At 36.8% G+C, this 16129-nt stretch overlaps 2 protein-coding genes across 5 annotated transcripts; one reads left to right on the top strand and one right to left on the bottom strand.

Annotated features, from left to right (window-relative positions):
• The first annotated feature begins 395 nt into the window (after positions 1-395).
• Positions 396-10253, top strand: pcmt (protein-L-isoaspartate (D-aspartate) O-methyltransferase). Of its 3 annotated transcripts, none has more exons than XM_058614299.1 (8): positions 396-761; positions 4266-4370; positions 4465-4496; positions 5178-5282; positions 5434-5554; positions 6712-6797; positions 6887-7012; positions 9210-10253. In XM_058614299.1, exons 1-8 carry the CDS (start codon positions 578-580, stop codon positions 9213-9215), a joined length of 765 nt encoding a protein of 254 aa, XP_058470282.1. In that variant the 5' UTR covers positions 396-577; the 3' UTR covers positions 9216-10253. The 3 variants fall into 3 exon arrangements, with proteins under 3 accessions (XP_058470282.1, XP_058470281.1, XP_058470280.1); XM_058614298.1 differs by having other exon boundaries at positions 6887-7113; XM_058614297.1 differs by having other exon boundaries at positions 397-761; positions 6887-7056.
• A 3879-nt stretch (positions 10254-14132) lies between these two features.
• Positions 14133-16126, bottom strand: LOC131443367 (THAP domain-containing protein 6-like). 2 transcript variants are annotated; one of them, XM_058612930.1, is made up of 5 exons: positions 16074-16126; positions 15629-15728; positions 15145-15337; positions 14917-15006; positions 14133-14484 (listed from the first exon to the last, which is right to left on the bottom strand). In XM_058612930.1, the coding sequence occupies exons 2-5, from the start codon at positions 15706-15708 to the stop codon at positions 14230-14232; spliced, it is 618 nt and encodes a 205-aa protein (XP_058468913.1). In that variant the 5' UTR covers positions 15709-15728; positions 16074-16126; the 3' UTR covers positions 14133-14229. The 2 variants fall into 2 exon arrangements, with proteins under 2 accessions (XP_058468913.1, XP_058468914.1); XM_058612931.1 differs by lacking the exon at positions 16074-16126 and adding an exon at positions 15846-16038.
• Positions 16127-16129: the final 3 nt, after the last annotated feature.

Genomic DNA, 16129 nt, shown 5'->3' with positions numbered 1-16129 from the left:
CTGCAACTCTTATATTTAGGTCTTTATAAAAAAAAGTACTTTTACATACATTTTAATTTGACTTTGTAAACTTTGTCAATACTGAGACAATAACTCATTTAAGTTTTCCCAGCTAATACTATTATATGGACAATGTTTAGTGTTTAATATGTGTTTATGTCAAACTGCACATCAAGACAACACACCATAACACACATCATAACACTTCGTCAAATTACACATCATGACGACATGATGTAATGACGAAGGACAGTTCAACGTTTAATAGACATAGACAAATGTCTTCTCACATGTTCAGTAGACACATAATTAAACTTTAAGGCTAACGGTTTCCCCCCTAATAAGACCACTAAAAGAGAGGTACTTCACGCCACCCAGCGGCCACCACCGGTGTCGCTGGCCCTAATTTTATGACTGCACCTATGGGCTTCAAGTCCTTTTCCTTTTAAGTGGTGATGTCATTTCAAGAGAAAGTGAGATAAAATGGACAACTTGTAGATGTCTGAATTTCCCCAGTGTCCTCTGTAGCATGTCTCCGCGTTGTGACACAGTGTTTCCGCATTGAAACCACCTCTGGATGCCCGGTGACGTGCCCGCTGCCGCTCCGCCGTCTCCTCTGGAGGTTGTCAGCTTCCTCGGTAAAACCGTCGGCGCAGGCGCGGCATTGACAGCTGCCGTCTACTTACTCCGCAAAGTCTGCTTGATAATGGCGTGGAAATCCGGAGGAGCCAGCCACGCAGAGCTCGTCAACAACCTCCGCAGTGAGTCCCACGCGCTCGTTTGTGCACGGCGTCCGAAAACGGGTGAAGTTCACTGGGCTTCGGTGAAAACGCAGCCGCGGCAGCAGCAGCTAGCTAGCCGCTAGCTGGCTAGCCGGTTGCTATGCTGTGTGTAGTGTGTTGTTGTTGATCCAGCGTTAGCGCTCTCTCCACCCCTCTGCCAAACCACGCGTACGCCCAAGAAGAGCCGCATGCCTCCGTAGTCGGTGGCATACCACCTGCTTTTTTTAAAAAACAAACAAAAAAAATCTCACCACCATATAGTTGATGTGTGTCGCAGAGTATTTGTGCAGCTTTTCGGGTTAGCTCAGCCCTAGCCTGCTAGCAATATGTGCGTCATTTGGAACGCTGTAGCTAGCTAGCGTTAGCCGCGATGCTGCTAGGTGCCCTGCCCACCCTCATTGATATCTATACCCTGCATCATTCACTTCAGCCCGGTGTGAATGACTCCGACAATCCGTTAGAACCACACACAGGGTATTAGTCAGTGTGTTATGTAGGTATTATATTCTGTCATTGTACTAATGTACCCACCGGATTAGCATATCAGTGTGTTGAACTATAGGTATTTTTATTATGTCATTGTAAATGTGACCTATCAGAACAGGATATCACTGTCTAAAATGAGGTATTTCATTTTGGTAGGTAAATTTAACCCATCAAAACGGCATTCAAGTGTGTTAAACTAGGTTTTTTATTTTGTTCATTTTGGTGTATTAAACTATAGCTGTTTTATTTTGTTGGTGTAAAATGTACCTATCAGAACAGCATATCAATGTGTTAAACCAGGGGTATTTTTATTTTGTCAGAAATGTACCAATTTTTTCCCCACAACTGGTTAATCTATCCATTATTTTCTCAATGAATCGACTAATCATTTGTTGTCCACATACCAAAATGATTCAGTTTGCTTGACTTTTTTCTTCTTCTTCATATGGAGCAAAAAATCAGAAAACATTCACATTTAAAGGCAGAAATCTTGATTTAATGACTGGAAAAGCACAAAGTGATTCATCGATTATCAAAATAGTTGACAAATAATTTAGTATTGAATTCTATCTATCTATCTATCTATCTATCTATCTATCTTTAAATGAAGTAGCCTCAGCCTCAAATAGCTTTCAGTTTGCACAAGCTGTAAACTATTCTGGCATGAGGCTGCCCTCTGCGGTGCACGTTTCTTTTTTTGGTGGGCTAGCTGTGATTTGCTGTGTCACACACCGGTGGTTTGGTGTTTATTCAGGCGTCAGTGAAGGGCCTAAAAAAGAGCTGTGACTCAGTCTGTGAAAGGTCCACTGTACATGGACGGCTGTACTGAGGTGTTAAAGTCCACATAGTGTCAATGCCACCCTGAAATCAGGTTGTGTTAACAACTCTCAGACCTGTGAGTTTTCTCTCACAGAGGAAAAGTGATCTTCAGATGCTTCTAGACTCTTATCATGCACGTCCAACTTCAATATAAAATATCCAGCAGGGCTATTTATATTCTGTGCAGTCATGAGTAGCATTGCAGCAGGCAAGCGCTTTGGTCTGGAGACTCTGTGACCGGTCTTGTCCTATTTGAGACAGACCAAAAGCACATTTTACACATTGAACCTTTATTTCTATTTGTACTGCACCATTCATACAATAAATGGAGCTCAAAGTGCTTTACACGGTAGAATAAAAGATAATGATGCCACAGATAGGAAATGAAAATACGCCCATCATAAAATATGATGCAATAGAATACAATAAAATAAAAATTCACTTGGTAGAATGAAAACTAATATATATATATATGTATGTATATATATAAATATAAAACATAAATATATATGTATAAATATAAAACAGGGGTCATATATATATATATATAAAAATATAAAACAAATATATATGTATAAATATAAAACAGGGGAAAAGCAACAAAACTAGTAGAGCCGAGCCGAGCTAGAACTGTATAATGGAAACGCGCCACCCACTTTAATAAAAACCTGATGATTTTATTCAATTATTGGTTGTTTTTGTTGTATGCTGTCCCCGCCATTCAGAGACTTAAATGGCTTAAATTGACCCGTGAACCTGCATTTGCTGGGTTAAAGCAGGTCACACACAGGATGCATGCTAATTCATGACACTGTCCTCCTGACCACAACTCAGAACCAGTCTTTTCAGAGTCATTATAATATAATTATTCACTCAGTTGCTTTTTATTTCAACACCTGGTGATTTTGTGTGCTTTTAGAGTCTAAAATGTGGCCGTAGTTGTGCTGCTTTCTCCTCAGGCTTTGCTTAAATCAGAGGATGGTTTTCAAATGGGAGAAAACAGCTTGAAACCTGCCAGTGAGGTTTATTTTAATTTCTGGAGGAATCACTTGTAGGTGTCCATCTGGCTGTGGGTTTATATCGGTAATGTATCCCAAAGCAGTGCTGCATAGCTGTGAGGGTGAGGGTATAGTCTGTAACGGGAGCAGCACCGGCTGTCGCTGGGGTTTCCTGCCTTTGGCAGAAGCTGCTGCTGCTGCCGCGGTGCCTGTTGGAAAAGGATTATTCTGAAGACACTAGTATTTGTGCAGGGCTTTTTTTTTTTTTTTTTTTTTTTTTTATTCTTCCATGTCCAAGTTGTCTACAAGCGTTGGCACTTTTCTATGGCTTTTAATATGCACGTGTAGCTCTGTGGGAACTTGGTCATGCCAGTAATATGCATAAAAATACATATTTATTGAAATAAAACATAGATATTTGTTTATGTCAAATCCAAAGTATTTAAAAATGGAGAAAAACTATTTCTTCACACAGAATACATTAACTCAGTGTACCACAGACTTTATTTCATCCTTCAGAAGTATTAATTCAGACTCATACTGTTTTATTTGTATATATTTAACTACCTATACTGGAGGTATAGGTATTGTCCTAATAACTGCACAGAAGACATCGTCGTAGTTAGAGACACATTGTGTACTATATTGAAAGTCTTCCCGAACAGAAATTAATTGTAGTTAGGGCTGCAGTAATGATGATTTTCATAATTTATTAATCTCCCAATGATTCTCTTGATTCATGAATTATTTATTTTCCCCTTTTAAAATGTTGATCGTTGTGTCCCAAACATCAAATTCATGTCTTGTTTTGTCCACAAGCCAAAAAATTATTTAAAGTCTTAATGATTTATTTGTTTTGTAGAGCAAAGAAACCCGAAAATATTCACATTTAGGAAGCTGATTAATAAAATAGTTAGTAATTCATTTAGTAATCGATTAATAATTGTTTCTGCCCTCAATTCTAGTATTTAGTTGTGTAATATTAAATATCCCTGGATTATTTCCTATCTTTATTACCTTCACACTTTTACTATCAGTGCTGCTAATGATTCATTAGTCCCTCCATGAGACTAATGAAGGATTATCATAATCTAAATCTCGCTGCGTGTATTTATTTATCCCTGTTTCCACAACACAAAGTGACACGGCCTCTCTCTCTCTTTTTTTTTTGCGTCCACAGAAAATGGCATTATTAAATCCGACAAGGTTTACGAAGTCATGCTGGCGACAGACCGAGCCCATTTCTCTAGGTGTAATCCATACATGGACTCGCCACAGTCAATAGGTACGTGTATAATTCAGTCTCAGATTATAATCCATGTGAAGTCAGGGGGGATGAACTAAAACTAAAAATCTGTGTCTGTCTCTTTAACACAAAGGTTATCAAGCGACCATCAGCGCTCCTCACATGGTAAGACTCTGAAGACTCGCAGACATCAGTGAGGCTGGACCATATGTCTTTATAAATAATATCGGAACATTTTAAGGATATATATGTGTGTGTATATATATATATAGTTTATAGTTTTTTTTTACATACTTAAAATATTTCAAAAATATAGTTATTACCTTTCATTAGCTATAATACCTGGTTTATTTCTTTGTCTTAAATGACGTATATCAGTTGAAAACAATGAAATTGACTATAAATATGGTCAAGTTTTAGGCTTAATATTAAAGCAGTGTTATTAAGTGACCTTTTAATGTATAATTTTGTTGATTCCATGTATTTATAATTTATAATATTTAATAGGATGATTATCAATGCATTTTAAAACCAGTAAAAGTCATCACAGATACTGTATCACGATATCCAAAAAAAGACCATATCTTGTCTTCATAAATATTGATGATATAGATATAATATCTTTTATATATAACGATATAATATTGCTCGTATATTGTCGTGCTGATGAGTCACATTTAGTTTTTGCTCACATTCAATCACCCAGTAAATAAAAAACGACAACAAGCAGCCAGACAAAAATGTCTCATACTGTTTCCCTCAGTGGCTGCAGGGCTCAGAACATGTTGAGTTAATGGGCTTAATAAAGGATGAATTGACCTTGTTGACCTCTCCTCTTTTACCCAGCATGCCTACGCCCTGGAGCTTCTACATGACCAGCTGTACGACGGAGCCAAAGCTCTGGACGTCGGCTCCGGCAGTGGAATCCTGTCTGTCTGCTTTGCACGAATGGTGAGACACACACACACACACACACACAGACACACGTGACGAGTAAACACATTACTGTACGACTTCTCTGTGCTGGCAGTAGTCGATATTTAAGATAAGAGATAAAATTCCTCAGATGTATGCGCTTCTTCTCTCCTCCCACACGTCACAGGTCGGACCTAAAGGGAAAGTAATAGGAATCGATCACATCCAGGAGCTGGTGGACGATTCTGTAAACAATGTGAAGAAAGACGACCCCAGTTTGATCACATCAGGCCGAATCAAGCTAACAGGTAACGCTGTCATTAATGAAAATATGATGGGTTTTGTTGTCCTCTTAAAATAGGACAATTTAATGCCTATATAGTAAAAAATGTGAAGCCAAATTCGTAATTCTTTTAATATGTCTTAAACTTTGCAACTACGTTGTCTTGACAAAGCTGTAATATTATATTCTAAAATATTATAAAAAGTCATTTTTGTCATTTTCTGGATGCTGCTACACACATCCCATGTAATATTTAATTGTGAATTTCTCTGTGAGATGAATAAAATATCTATCTAGTAAAATAAAATACAACACAAAAGAGTATATATGTAAGAGAATATGAGAGATATTAAGGTTAGGGTTGTAAAAAAAAAAGAAGCTTTTGCTGTTTTTTTTAATGCTGCAATTCAAATACACAATGTTTCTACACTAAACAAAAAACTACTGCTTAAGTAAAAATATTGTTACTGAACTGCTTAAGGATTAAAGCAGTGACTTGTTGACATTCGTTTATGTGAAGAACATAATTTAAATGATTAAAACAATAATACAAATTTCTCTGCTTCTTAAATGTGAACATTTTCTATTTTTTCTTTGCTGCATATAAAAAAGAAATCATTAAAAGTGAATAATGTTGGTTTGTGATCAACATTTTCTGACATATTTGGACCAAAGAGCAGAAATAATCATCATATTAATAACCCTTTAACACCAAAGTCTGGACTTTTTTTTAACCATAAAAGGGCTAGAAAATGTCCTGTAACTTTGTGCTTTTGCACATTTTAAAGAATAACTTTCAATATATGACACTTACTTACAATTTACTGCATGTTAAAATAGTGTATTAGAAAAACAAGGTTTTATTGAGGAAAAAACACTGTAGTTGTACACGAACACCAGGTATAGAACACATTTAAACTCACATCTGTTTGAGTCTTTGTCCAAAAACAGACCCAAAAATAAATGGAAACTATGTACAGGCAGTTTTTCCGACTCTCTGGTGACAGAGACGCTGATTCGCCGGATTCCTTTAACGGCACGAGTGAAATTACCGAAAAATAACTACAACTTCTCAGCTTTCACAAACCGTCCCTGTGGTCCCAATTTCATTTTATCCGAGGATTTACCCGTGTTTCCTTTTGCTTTAATGTGATATATACTGTATATCCTGTGTGTTTTCAGTGGGAGACGGGAGATTGGGCTACGTGGAGGAGGCGCCGTATGATGCCATTCATGTTGGCGCGGCAGCAGCCACCGTCCCCCCAGCTGTGAGTCTCTAAAAAACCTCCTTCTGAATAACGTCAAATCGTGAAGTTCAGATGATCTAAATCACTTTATTATCCGCCCTCGCTTCCAGCTTTTGGAGCAGCTGAAACCCGGCGGTCGGCTCATTCTGCCGGTGGGCCCGGCGGGAGGAAACCAGATGCTGGAGCAGTACGACAAGCTGGACGACGGCAGCACCAAAATGAAGACCTTGATGGGGGTGATTTATGTGCCTTTAACAGACAAAGAAAAGCAGTGGTCCAGGTGGAAGTGACTTCCTTCTCCCTCTCCTCCCTCTCTCTGCTTCTCACAGTGGCAAAGGTGAAACCACGGTGTGGCGTGGAGCGGGCGGCCGGCGCTTTGTCGCCTCCTCCACGCCAAACCAGCGAGCTGCACGTTTCCTCCATCCTTATTATTTTTTATTTGTTTTTAACCCCTTGACACCTTGTTTCCACTGGGTTTAAATTCCATGTCTGTTACACTTACTGCCCACTAGTGTTCAACATGGAAGACTATTAGTGTTTTACTGCCTTGTTTTGGTGGAAAATCAAATGAGAGCTACATAACTATCAATATAGCTATTGATTTATTATGCATGTTTTAATGAGCTCTAGCGCCATTTTTACATTGTAAATATTAGGGGATGTTTCAAAGAAATACAGACAAACATTTCATTTATATAAAAACTATTCAACTTAAATGTATTTATTTCACAAAATGACATTAATGAAATGCACAATTAACTGAACAAGGTTATTTATTGTATAATTTATGGCTGAAAAGATTGATAAGTTATGATAATCAGTAGCTCCGAGTGTGTTTTTTTTTAATAATTAAGCCTCTTAAATGTAAATATTTTCTAGTTTCTTTGCTCCAGTTTTACAAATAAATCATGAAAACTATTTTAGTTTGTGGATAAAACAAGATTTTTGAACCTTGATATCACAATTTCAAGGTTTGGGAAACAATTTTTCAACCTTTTCTGACATTTATGGACAAAACAACTAATGGATTAATGGAGAAAATAATTGAAAATAATCTAAATTTAATTAAATATGTTCTTAGCTAATTATTTTTTGGAACTGCTAAAGATGTACATATGTATGTACGTACATTGGGGCAAATGACAGACCAATAACCACTGAGGGGAGGAGTTTAGGAACACGGCAGATGTTGCCATGGTAATGAAAACACTTTAAAGAAACAGAAAACCAACGTGGAAACAAGATGTTTGTCTGAAATTGGTTGACATTAAACCTGCCTGACTAATGAAATTTGACGTCTAACACAAAAACAAGTGAGTGAAGTGCGAGGACATGTGCTTGGTTTTCAGAGCATGAATATAATTCATTTGGATTCTAATCAGACGTTAATCACCATTTTTGCCTGAATATTATTATTATTATTATTATTATTATTGAGTTTGATCTTCTTCTCTGTGAGATGTGGAAAAAATGTCTGTCAATATCAACACATACATACAATTTATCTTTTTGCATTTAATTGTGACCAGGGTTCCCACGGGTCCTTGAAATCCTTGAAATCCTTGAGTTTGGGGAAGAAAAACACCTGCAAGACCCTTTAAACGTGTTTGAAAATTGCCCTTAAATAGACATGGGGTCATTGAAAGTGCAGGAATTTTGTGCAAGTAAGAAGTGAAGTGGATATTTGGGTAAATGTCGCCACCCACTGTTTGATGCCCTGCGTTGCTTGATGTACGTAGACTTGGAGTCGTAAATACTCACGGTGTCGTGGACACTGTCCACTGTCTTTCTCCGCCGTTGACGTGAGATTCTATGCAGAACAGTGAGCGAGTAAAGTCAATGAGAATTCCAAATTTTCTGTCTTGTCACAGAAAATTATAAAAAGACTGGCTTTGTCCAAGATCCCAAAAAGGACACTGTATAGACGTCGAATACGATACTTAAGGAAAACAATGACGTCATATTCCTGTCATTCATTGTCGTGTGTTTGGAGATTGTTTTGACACTTTTACCCACTAAAGTCAACCCTGAAAGACACTAAATATCACGAGAACGCCGTGGAAACGGCGCGTAAACATAAAGAAAGAGACATTATTTCCCTTTCTTTCCCCTGGCTCGGTTCACTCTTGTCTCCGTTTCTGTTACTGCATCTGTAATGCGTAAAAACGTCTTCTTCTCTCTTTTTTTGGTGTAGCGTTACAGTGCCACTTACAGTCCTGGCATATGTTTTGAAAAAGTCCGGACATGCTCTCAGTCCTTGAATTTGAGGAGAACTGGTCCTTGAAAAGTCCTTGAATTTGATGTCAGCCACGGTGTGGGAACCCTGCGTGACATTTTTGCATGTGATTCTAACACCATATGTGTTTTTCTTCTCCTCCTCCTCCTCCTCCTCCTCGTCACATTAACGCCTCTGGTTGTTCCCGTTTCTCGCAGGGATGAACTTTGAAGAGGAAGAACGTCCATAATCCACCTTTAAGTTTGAACCCTGGAGAGAACGTGACATCACATTCAAAGCTCTTTTTTGTTCACGTCTTAACGATGATGGACTGGAAGAACCACACTAATGGCGGCGGTGTGTGAAGACAGACCTGCTTGAAGCTCGGCACAGAAAATTGTGCAGAGGGAGTTTTGATTTTCCTATCAGGCGTGCATTGTTTTGGTTTGTTTTTCTTTTGAACCGTAGGATTTAAGGGTTGTTTTTTTTTTTTTTTTTTGGTTTGTTTTGTTTTATTTCATCCGCCTGCCATTTTTACAGAGACATTTACATGTTCGGCAGCATCAGCGCTGAATGTAGAGGAGGGGACGCTGGACATTGACGACGAGGAAAAGCCTGGGATTTCTTTCTTAATTTCTTTCTTTTTTTTTTGTGAGCGAGTGAGTGAGTGAGTGAGTGTGTAAGGAATGATCATTTCACTTCTCGGCTAACACGTTAGCTTTCTTCCCTGACCAGCAGTATTAGGAGCACACTCACACTCTCACGCGTAACATGCTGTTTTGACTCGCGTCACTCTGTAGCTACCTGCACACTTGGAACATGCATTTGAAAACACACTGAGCATTTGACTCCAAAGAGAGCAAAGCACTAATAACACTGACACACACGTGTGCACATACCAGGCTGCGCTTTCCATGTGTCCATGTGCTGCTTTTTCTGCCGCTGGTTTCTCACCACTAACAACAACAGGTCGTGCAGACTCTTTTCTGGTGACTCGTAAAAGTAAATGGGTGTAGAAGAAGAGGAAATAAAAAAAAAACAAGTCACTTGCTTTGCCAAAATATTCTCCAACATTATTAAGCAAATGAATGTGTGTTTTCATGAAATAATAATCATAATAATGATGAAAACCTTACATGAATTTAAAAAAATAAGAAAAGAAAAAAGTACATCTTATTTTTGGGTGATTATAAGTGATGGATTATGTTTGGCTTTCACAGATTATGGAATGGCATATGGAAATAAAGAGATGCTTATGTTTTTGTCGGACTTTTCTTCCTGAGGCTGTCAGGGATGAATTCTAATTCTTGAAAACACCACATGGTAATCTGGATTCTGTACGACCATTCGCTACAAGTTTTCATGAAGCACAAACTTCAACTTGTAACAAACGGCACAAGCGTTCACTTGGACTTAAACGTTCACTGACAGGATTTTGAAGGATGAAGACTGAAGGTCGCTGTGAGAGTATGGCACAAAGAAAAGACCGTTCGTACAACAATAGGAACCCCTGTGGTCAAAGTATAAACATTGACAAACTTTCTTTAAAAATGTGTGGCTTGTTAATGAGATGTGTCACCAATACGTTTACCTGGATTCAAACATAAACTGAACTGATGAGATTAAAGAAAAAGTAACATAAAGCATGTATGTCTGTCGTCCAAAATGGGATTTAAAAAGTTAGTATGACTTTTTTGACTGATTTTCGATGTCATATTAAACTTTGACTTTTTTGATTGATTTTGGACGACATACTAAAATATGACTTTTTTGTCAAAATTTGGACAACATACTATACTATGACTTTTTTGAGTGATTTTGGACGACATACTATACTATGACTTTTTTGGACGGCATGACATGTCATGACATTTATCAAAAAAGTCATAGTACAGTATGTTGTCCAAAATAATCTAAAAAAAGTCATAGTATAGTATGTCGTCCAAAATCATCTAAAAAAGTCATATTATAGTATGTTGTCCAAAATCACTCAAAGAAGTCATAGTATAGTATGTCGTCCAAAATCAATCAAAAAAGTCATAGTATAGTATGTCGTCCAAAATCACTCAAAAAAGTCATAGTATAGTATGTCGTCAAAAATCACTCAAAAAAGTCATAGTATAGTATGTCGTCCAAAATCAGTCAAAAAGTCATAGTATAGTATGTCGTCCAAAATCAATCAAAAAAGTCATAGTATAGTATGTCGTCCAAAATCAATCAAAAAAGTCATAGTATAGTATGTCGTCCAAAATCACTCAAAAAAGTCATAGTATAGTATGTCGTCCAAAATCACTCAAAAAAGTCATATTATAGTATGTCGTCCAAAATCAATCAAAAAAGTCATAGTATAGTATGTCGTCCAAAATCAATCAAAAAAGTCATAGTATAGTATGTCGTCCAAAATCACTCAAAAAAGTCATAGTATAGTATGTCGTCCAAAATCAATCAAAAAAGTCATAGTATAGTATGTCGTCAGAAATCAATCAAAAAAGTCATAGTATAGTATGTCGTCCAAAATCACTCAAAAAAGTCATATTATAGTATGTCGTCCAAAATCAATCAAAGAAGTCATAGTATAGTATGTCGTCCAAAATCAATCAAAAAAGTCATAGTATAGTATGTCGTCCAAAATCACTCAAAAAAGTCATAGTATAGTATGTCGTCCAAAATCAATCAAAAAAGTCATAGTATAGTATGTCGTCCAAAATCACTCAAAAAAGTCATAGTATAGTATGTCGTCCAAAATCAATCAAAAAAGTCATAGTATAGTATGTCGTCAGAAATCAATCAAAAAAGTCATAGTATAGTATGTCGTCCAAAATCACTCAAAAAAGTCATATTATAGTATGTCGTCGAAAATCAATCAAAAAAGTCATAGTATAGTATGTCGTCCAAAATCAATCAAAAAAGTCATAGTATAGTATGTCGTCCAAAATCACTCAAAAAAGTCATATTATAGTATGTCGTCCAAAATCAGTCAAAAAAGTCATAGTATAGTATGTCGTCCAAAATCATCTAAAAAAGTCATAGTATAGTATGTCGTCCAAAATCATCTAAAAAAGTCATAGTATAGTATGTCGTCCAAAATCACTCAAAAAAGTCATAGTATAGTATGTCGTCCTAAATCACTCAAAAAAGTCATAGTATAGTATGTCGTCCAAAATCACTCAAAAAAGTCATAGTATAGTATGTCGTCCAAAATCACTCAAAAAAGTCATAGTATAGTATGTCGTCCAAAATCACTCAAAAAAGTCATAGTATAGTATGTCGTCCAAAATCACTCAAAAAAGTCATAGTATAGTATGTCGTCCTAAATCACTCAAAAAAGTCATAGTATAGTATGTCGTCCAAAATCATCTAAAAAAGTCATAGTATAGTATGTCGTCCAAAATCATCTAAAAAAGTCATAGTATAGTATGTCGTCCAAAATCATCTAAAAAAGTCATAGTATAGTATGTCGTCCAAAATCATCTAAAAAAGTCATAGTATAGTATGTCGTCCAAAATCAGTCAAAAAAGTCACAGTATAGTATGTCGTCCAAAATCATCTAAAAAAGTCATAGTATAGTATGTCGTCCAAAATCATCTAAAAAAGTCATAGTATAGTATGTCGTCCAAAATCACTCAAAAAAGTCATAGTATAGTATGTCGTCCTAAATCACTCAAAAAAGTCATAGTATAGTATGTCGTCCAAAATCACTCAAAAAAGTCATAGTATAGTATGTCGTCCAAAATCACTCAAAAAAGTCATAGTATAGTATGTCGTCCTAAATCACTCAAAAAAGTCATAGTATAGTATGTCGTCCAAAATCACTCAAAAAAGTCATAGTATAGTATGTCGTCCAAAATCACTCAAAAAAGTCATAGTATAGTATGTCGTCCTAAATCACTCAAAAAAGTCATAGTATAGTATGTCGTCCAAAATCATCTAAAAAAGTCATAGTATAGTATGTCGTCCAAAATCATCTAAAAAAGTCATAGTATAGTATGTCGTTCAAAATCACTCAAAAGTATAGTATAATAGTCATATTGGCAACCCTGGCAGGTTGTACTTAATTCCCTTGTAAGTCGCTTTGGATAAAAGCGTCTACTATGTCAACCACTGAGCCACTCCACCCCGACATACTGTACTATGACTATTATACTATACTTTTGAGTGATTTTGGACGACATACTATACTATGACAACATATGACCTATGACTTTTTTGTCAAAATGTGGGCAACATACTATCCTATGACTTTCTTGTACATTTTGGACGACATACTAAACTGACTTTTTTGTCACATTTTGGACGACATACTAACCTATGACTTTTTTGTCACATTTCGGACGACATACTAACTTATGACTTTTTTTGTGAACATTTGGACAACATACTATCCTAAGACTTTTTTGTACATTTTTGGACGACATATTATACATTAATCAATTAAATACATTTAATTAATGACACATTTAATTTATTATTTAATGGTGTATTTATTTAATTTTAGCCCTTTCGGTTCTCCATAGTTTACTGTGGAGCAGTGACGTCATATTGGCAGCAGGTGTAATCCAAACACCTGTGATCGGATCACTCAGCTCGGATGTTAGCAGCAGGTGTGAACAGAGCATCGACATGTGTGCCAATGAAATTTAAGCAGTAGTTTTCATAGATATATAAAGGGTAGATGTCTCGTCCGCGCTGCTGGCCAATGGAGTCGAACGTCCGCACTGGCGGTCATCTTGTCACAGTCAGCTCGCTCACCCATACCATGTGTTGTAGTGGTACATGGACTTTTTAAATAACCATAACTTGCTCAATATTCTACACACACACAAGGTATTTATGTTAAGTCAATATATGGGCTACTTAAACTCAGGATAGAGAATGGCATGAGATATATGTATACTTTTATAATAGGAATATTACTAATATAATGAAATAATTTGAATTATTACATGTTTAGTTTAAACAAGTAATAATTCAAATTGGATTATATTAGTAATATTCTTTTTATAAAAGTGACATTTATTTGCAATAAAAAGGTGCAAGATTTCCCTTTACAAATATACATCATACCCTGTAGAGAGAACTAGACTACTCTGGAGGTATACACTGAAGGACAGAAATAGAAAAAAATCACCCAAAAAACAGTGTGAAATCAATAATAATAAATAATATTTATTAAAAGATAAGGATTAACAATAAAGAAGAATATAAAGTAACAGGAGTGTGAGAGAGAGAGAGACACAGTTACAGACTTTTCCCAGGAGGCAGATTTAATTCCAATAAGATAATTTGCTCCCTCATCCTCAGAAGAGCCTTCATGTTGTTCTTGACCCTGTTTTCTCTCTTCAAGGCATTACTCTTCTCCCGCTGCAGTTTCCTCACTATCGCGGTGGCTTCTTCAAGTTTGGCCTTTATAGCCTTAGGGCAAGCAGGCAATGCATACAGTGAGTGGTCAGTGGCCTGCTGCTTGCAGCTCAAACTGCTCTCTCCAGTGGCTTCCTGTTGTTTTGGCAAAATATACAAATAAATAACAGTAATAAGTAAATGAATAACTTACTTTTGAACAATTCAATTTTCACTTCTCCATTCTGTGAGCCTGAATACATTTTAGGTTCTCCAATTCTCCAAGAGAAAACACAACAGCATACTTTTAAGAAATTGTATAGGCTTGTCTCTTATAAAAAGGCAAACATACATTTTGTGGCTCTGGACAAAAATGTAAAGGTTGCCTGTCCCTGGGTGTAGTTTCAATGTTCACACGTGTTTATTCATTCCAGTGTATGAGTGACAGAGAAAGAGAGATAGCCAGTGGTTTTCAAACTGTTCACACACCACCTCAAATAATGTTGGGCTCTTAGACTACTAACACCCTCATAGACCTTTCTGGGTACCACCAAGATAAAGGATTTAATATTACAAGTAAATACTCACAACGTCAGGCATCAAGTTCATAGGCATCAAGTTCACAGGCAGGTCGCCTTCCGCTCTTCTAGAAGTGGTTGTCCTTCTTGTTGCTACCGACTAAAATAAACATAAGTAAAGAAGTTTTGAGTGTCTCAAATGTGCCGTAACTATAGTGTGACATTTAATCACATATTTATATTGACATATCAATCTTATACGCCGTAAAATGATTGTTGGTAAATGATACACACGTACCTTTTGAAGATGAGCTGGAAAATCGAAGATGCTTGGCACAACACCATCTTTAAGCCGAACAGTCTGCCCCGTCCTGTCGAAGTCCTCGCTCCTGAAGTGCTCACTGCAGAGCAGCGTCCTGTCAGAGGCGGCAAAACTGTCCCTTCTTAGGGCAAGTTCCCACTTTCTCCTCCTCTCTCTGGTTTTGGGAAACCTTGAAAAAGGGAGAAATGTACCCAGATATATAAATTATTGTCAACACTTTCAATCCATATTACATTTAACATTAACATTAAGGGTAAGGACACAAATACACACCTAAATGATCATATTTATGGGGTATGTATGTCATTTAAGAATAAGATAACCACACTAAAAACAGAAACATAATCTAAAAAGCCTTGTATCAACAACACTCTTGCATAACAGGACCTGCATTGTACATACTTGCACTAAGTAACTAACGCTTATCCTAGATAGAAATCCTAATATTGTAATATCCTACAGGTGAAACGTGATCCCACGGGTTCTCGTTTTGAGACAACGGCGATTCGAGCATCCGTAGGCTGCACACACGTCTGGCATCTTCACAGGTCAGCACTTTCCTGTAGAAATCACAATGTAAGATGTTTTTTAACAAACCAAACAGCTTGGAATTCACGTTCAACTTAACTTCGTTATTGTGGTTAGTAAAACGTAGCCATATAATGGCAAATATCAACCTTGATAACTTGCGCAAGTAGGCTAGATAATGTAGCCTAGCCGCGATCCACAACTAAGCTGCACGATTAAGTCCGTTTTCCGAAGAGAAAAGCTTCAATTTCAACATGTTAAAGCATCCAGAATTATAGCCACGTTAATAACGTTTGTATTAAACTAAACCGTTTGTAAATACGTCAAGATTTCAGCGAGATAAGAGTATTTGCGTGAGTGCAGATCACTGACTTTACCTCAGCTTCCACCAGTTTGACTGTGACAAGATGGCCGCCAGTGCGGACGTTCGACA

The sequence above is a fragment of the Solea solea genome, chromosome 17, assembly GCF_958295425.1.
Source record: "Solea solea chromosome 17, fSolSol10.1, whole genome shotgun sequence".
Classification (NCBI taxonomy): Eukaryota; Metazoa; Chordata; class Actinopteri; order Pleuronectiformes; family Soleidae; genus Solea; species Solea solea.
This window is presented reverse-complemented; position numbering and strand designations above follow the sequence as displayed.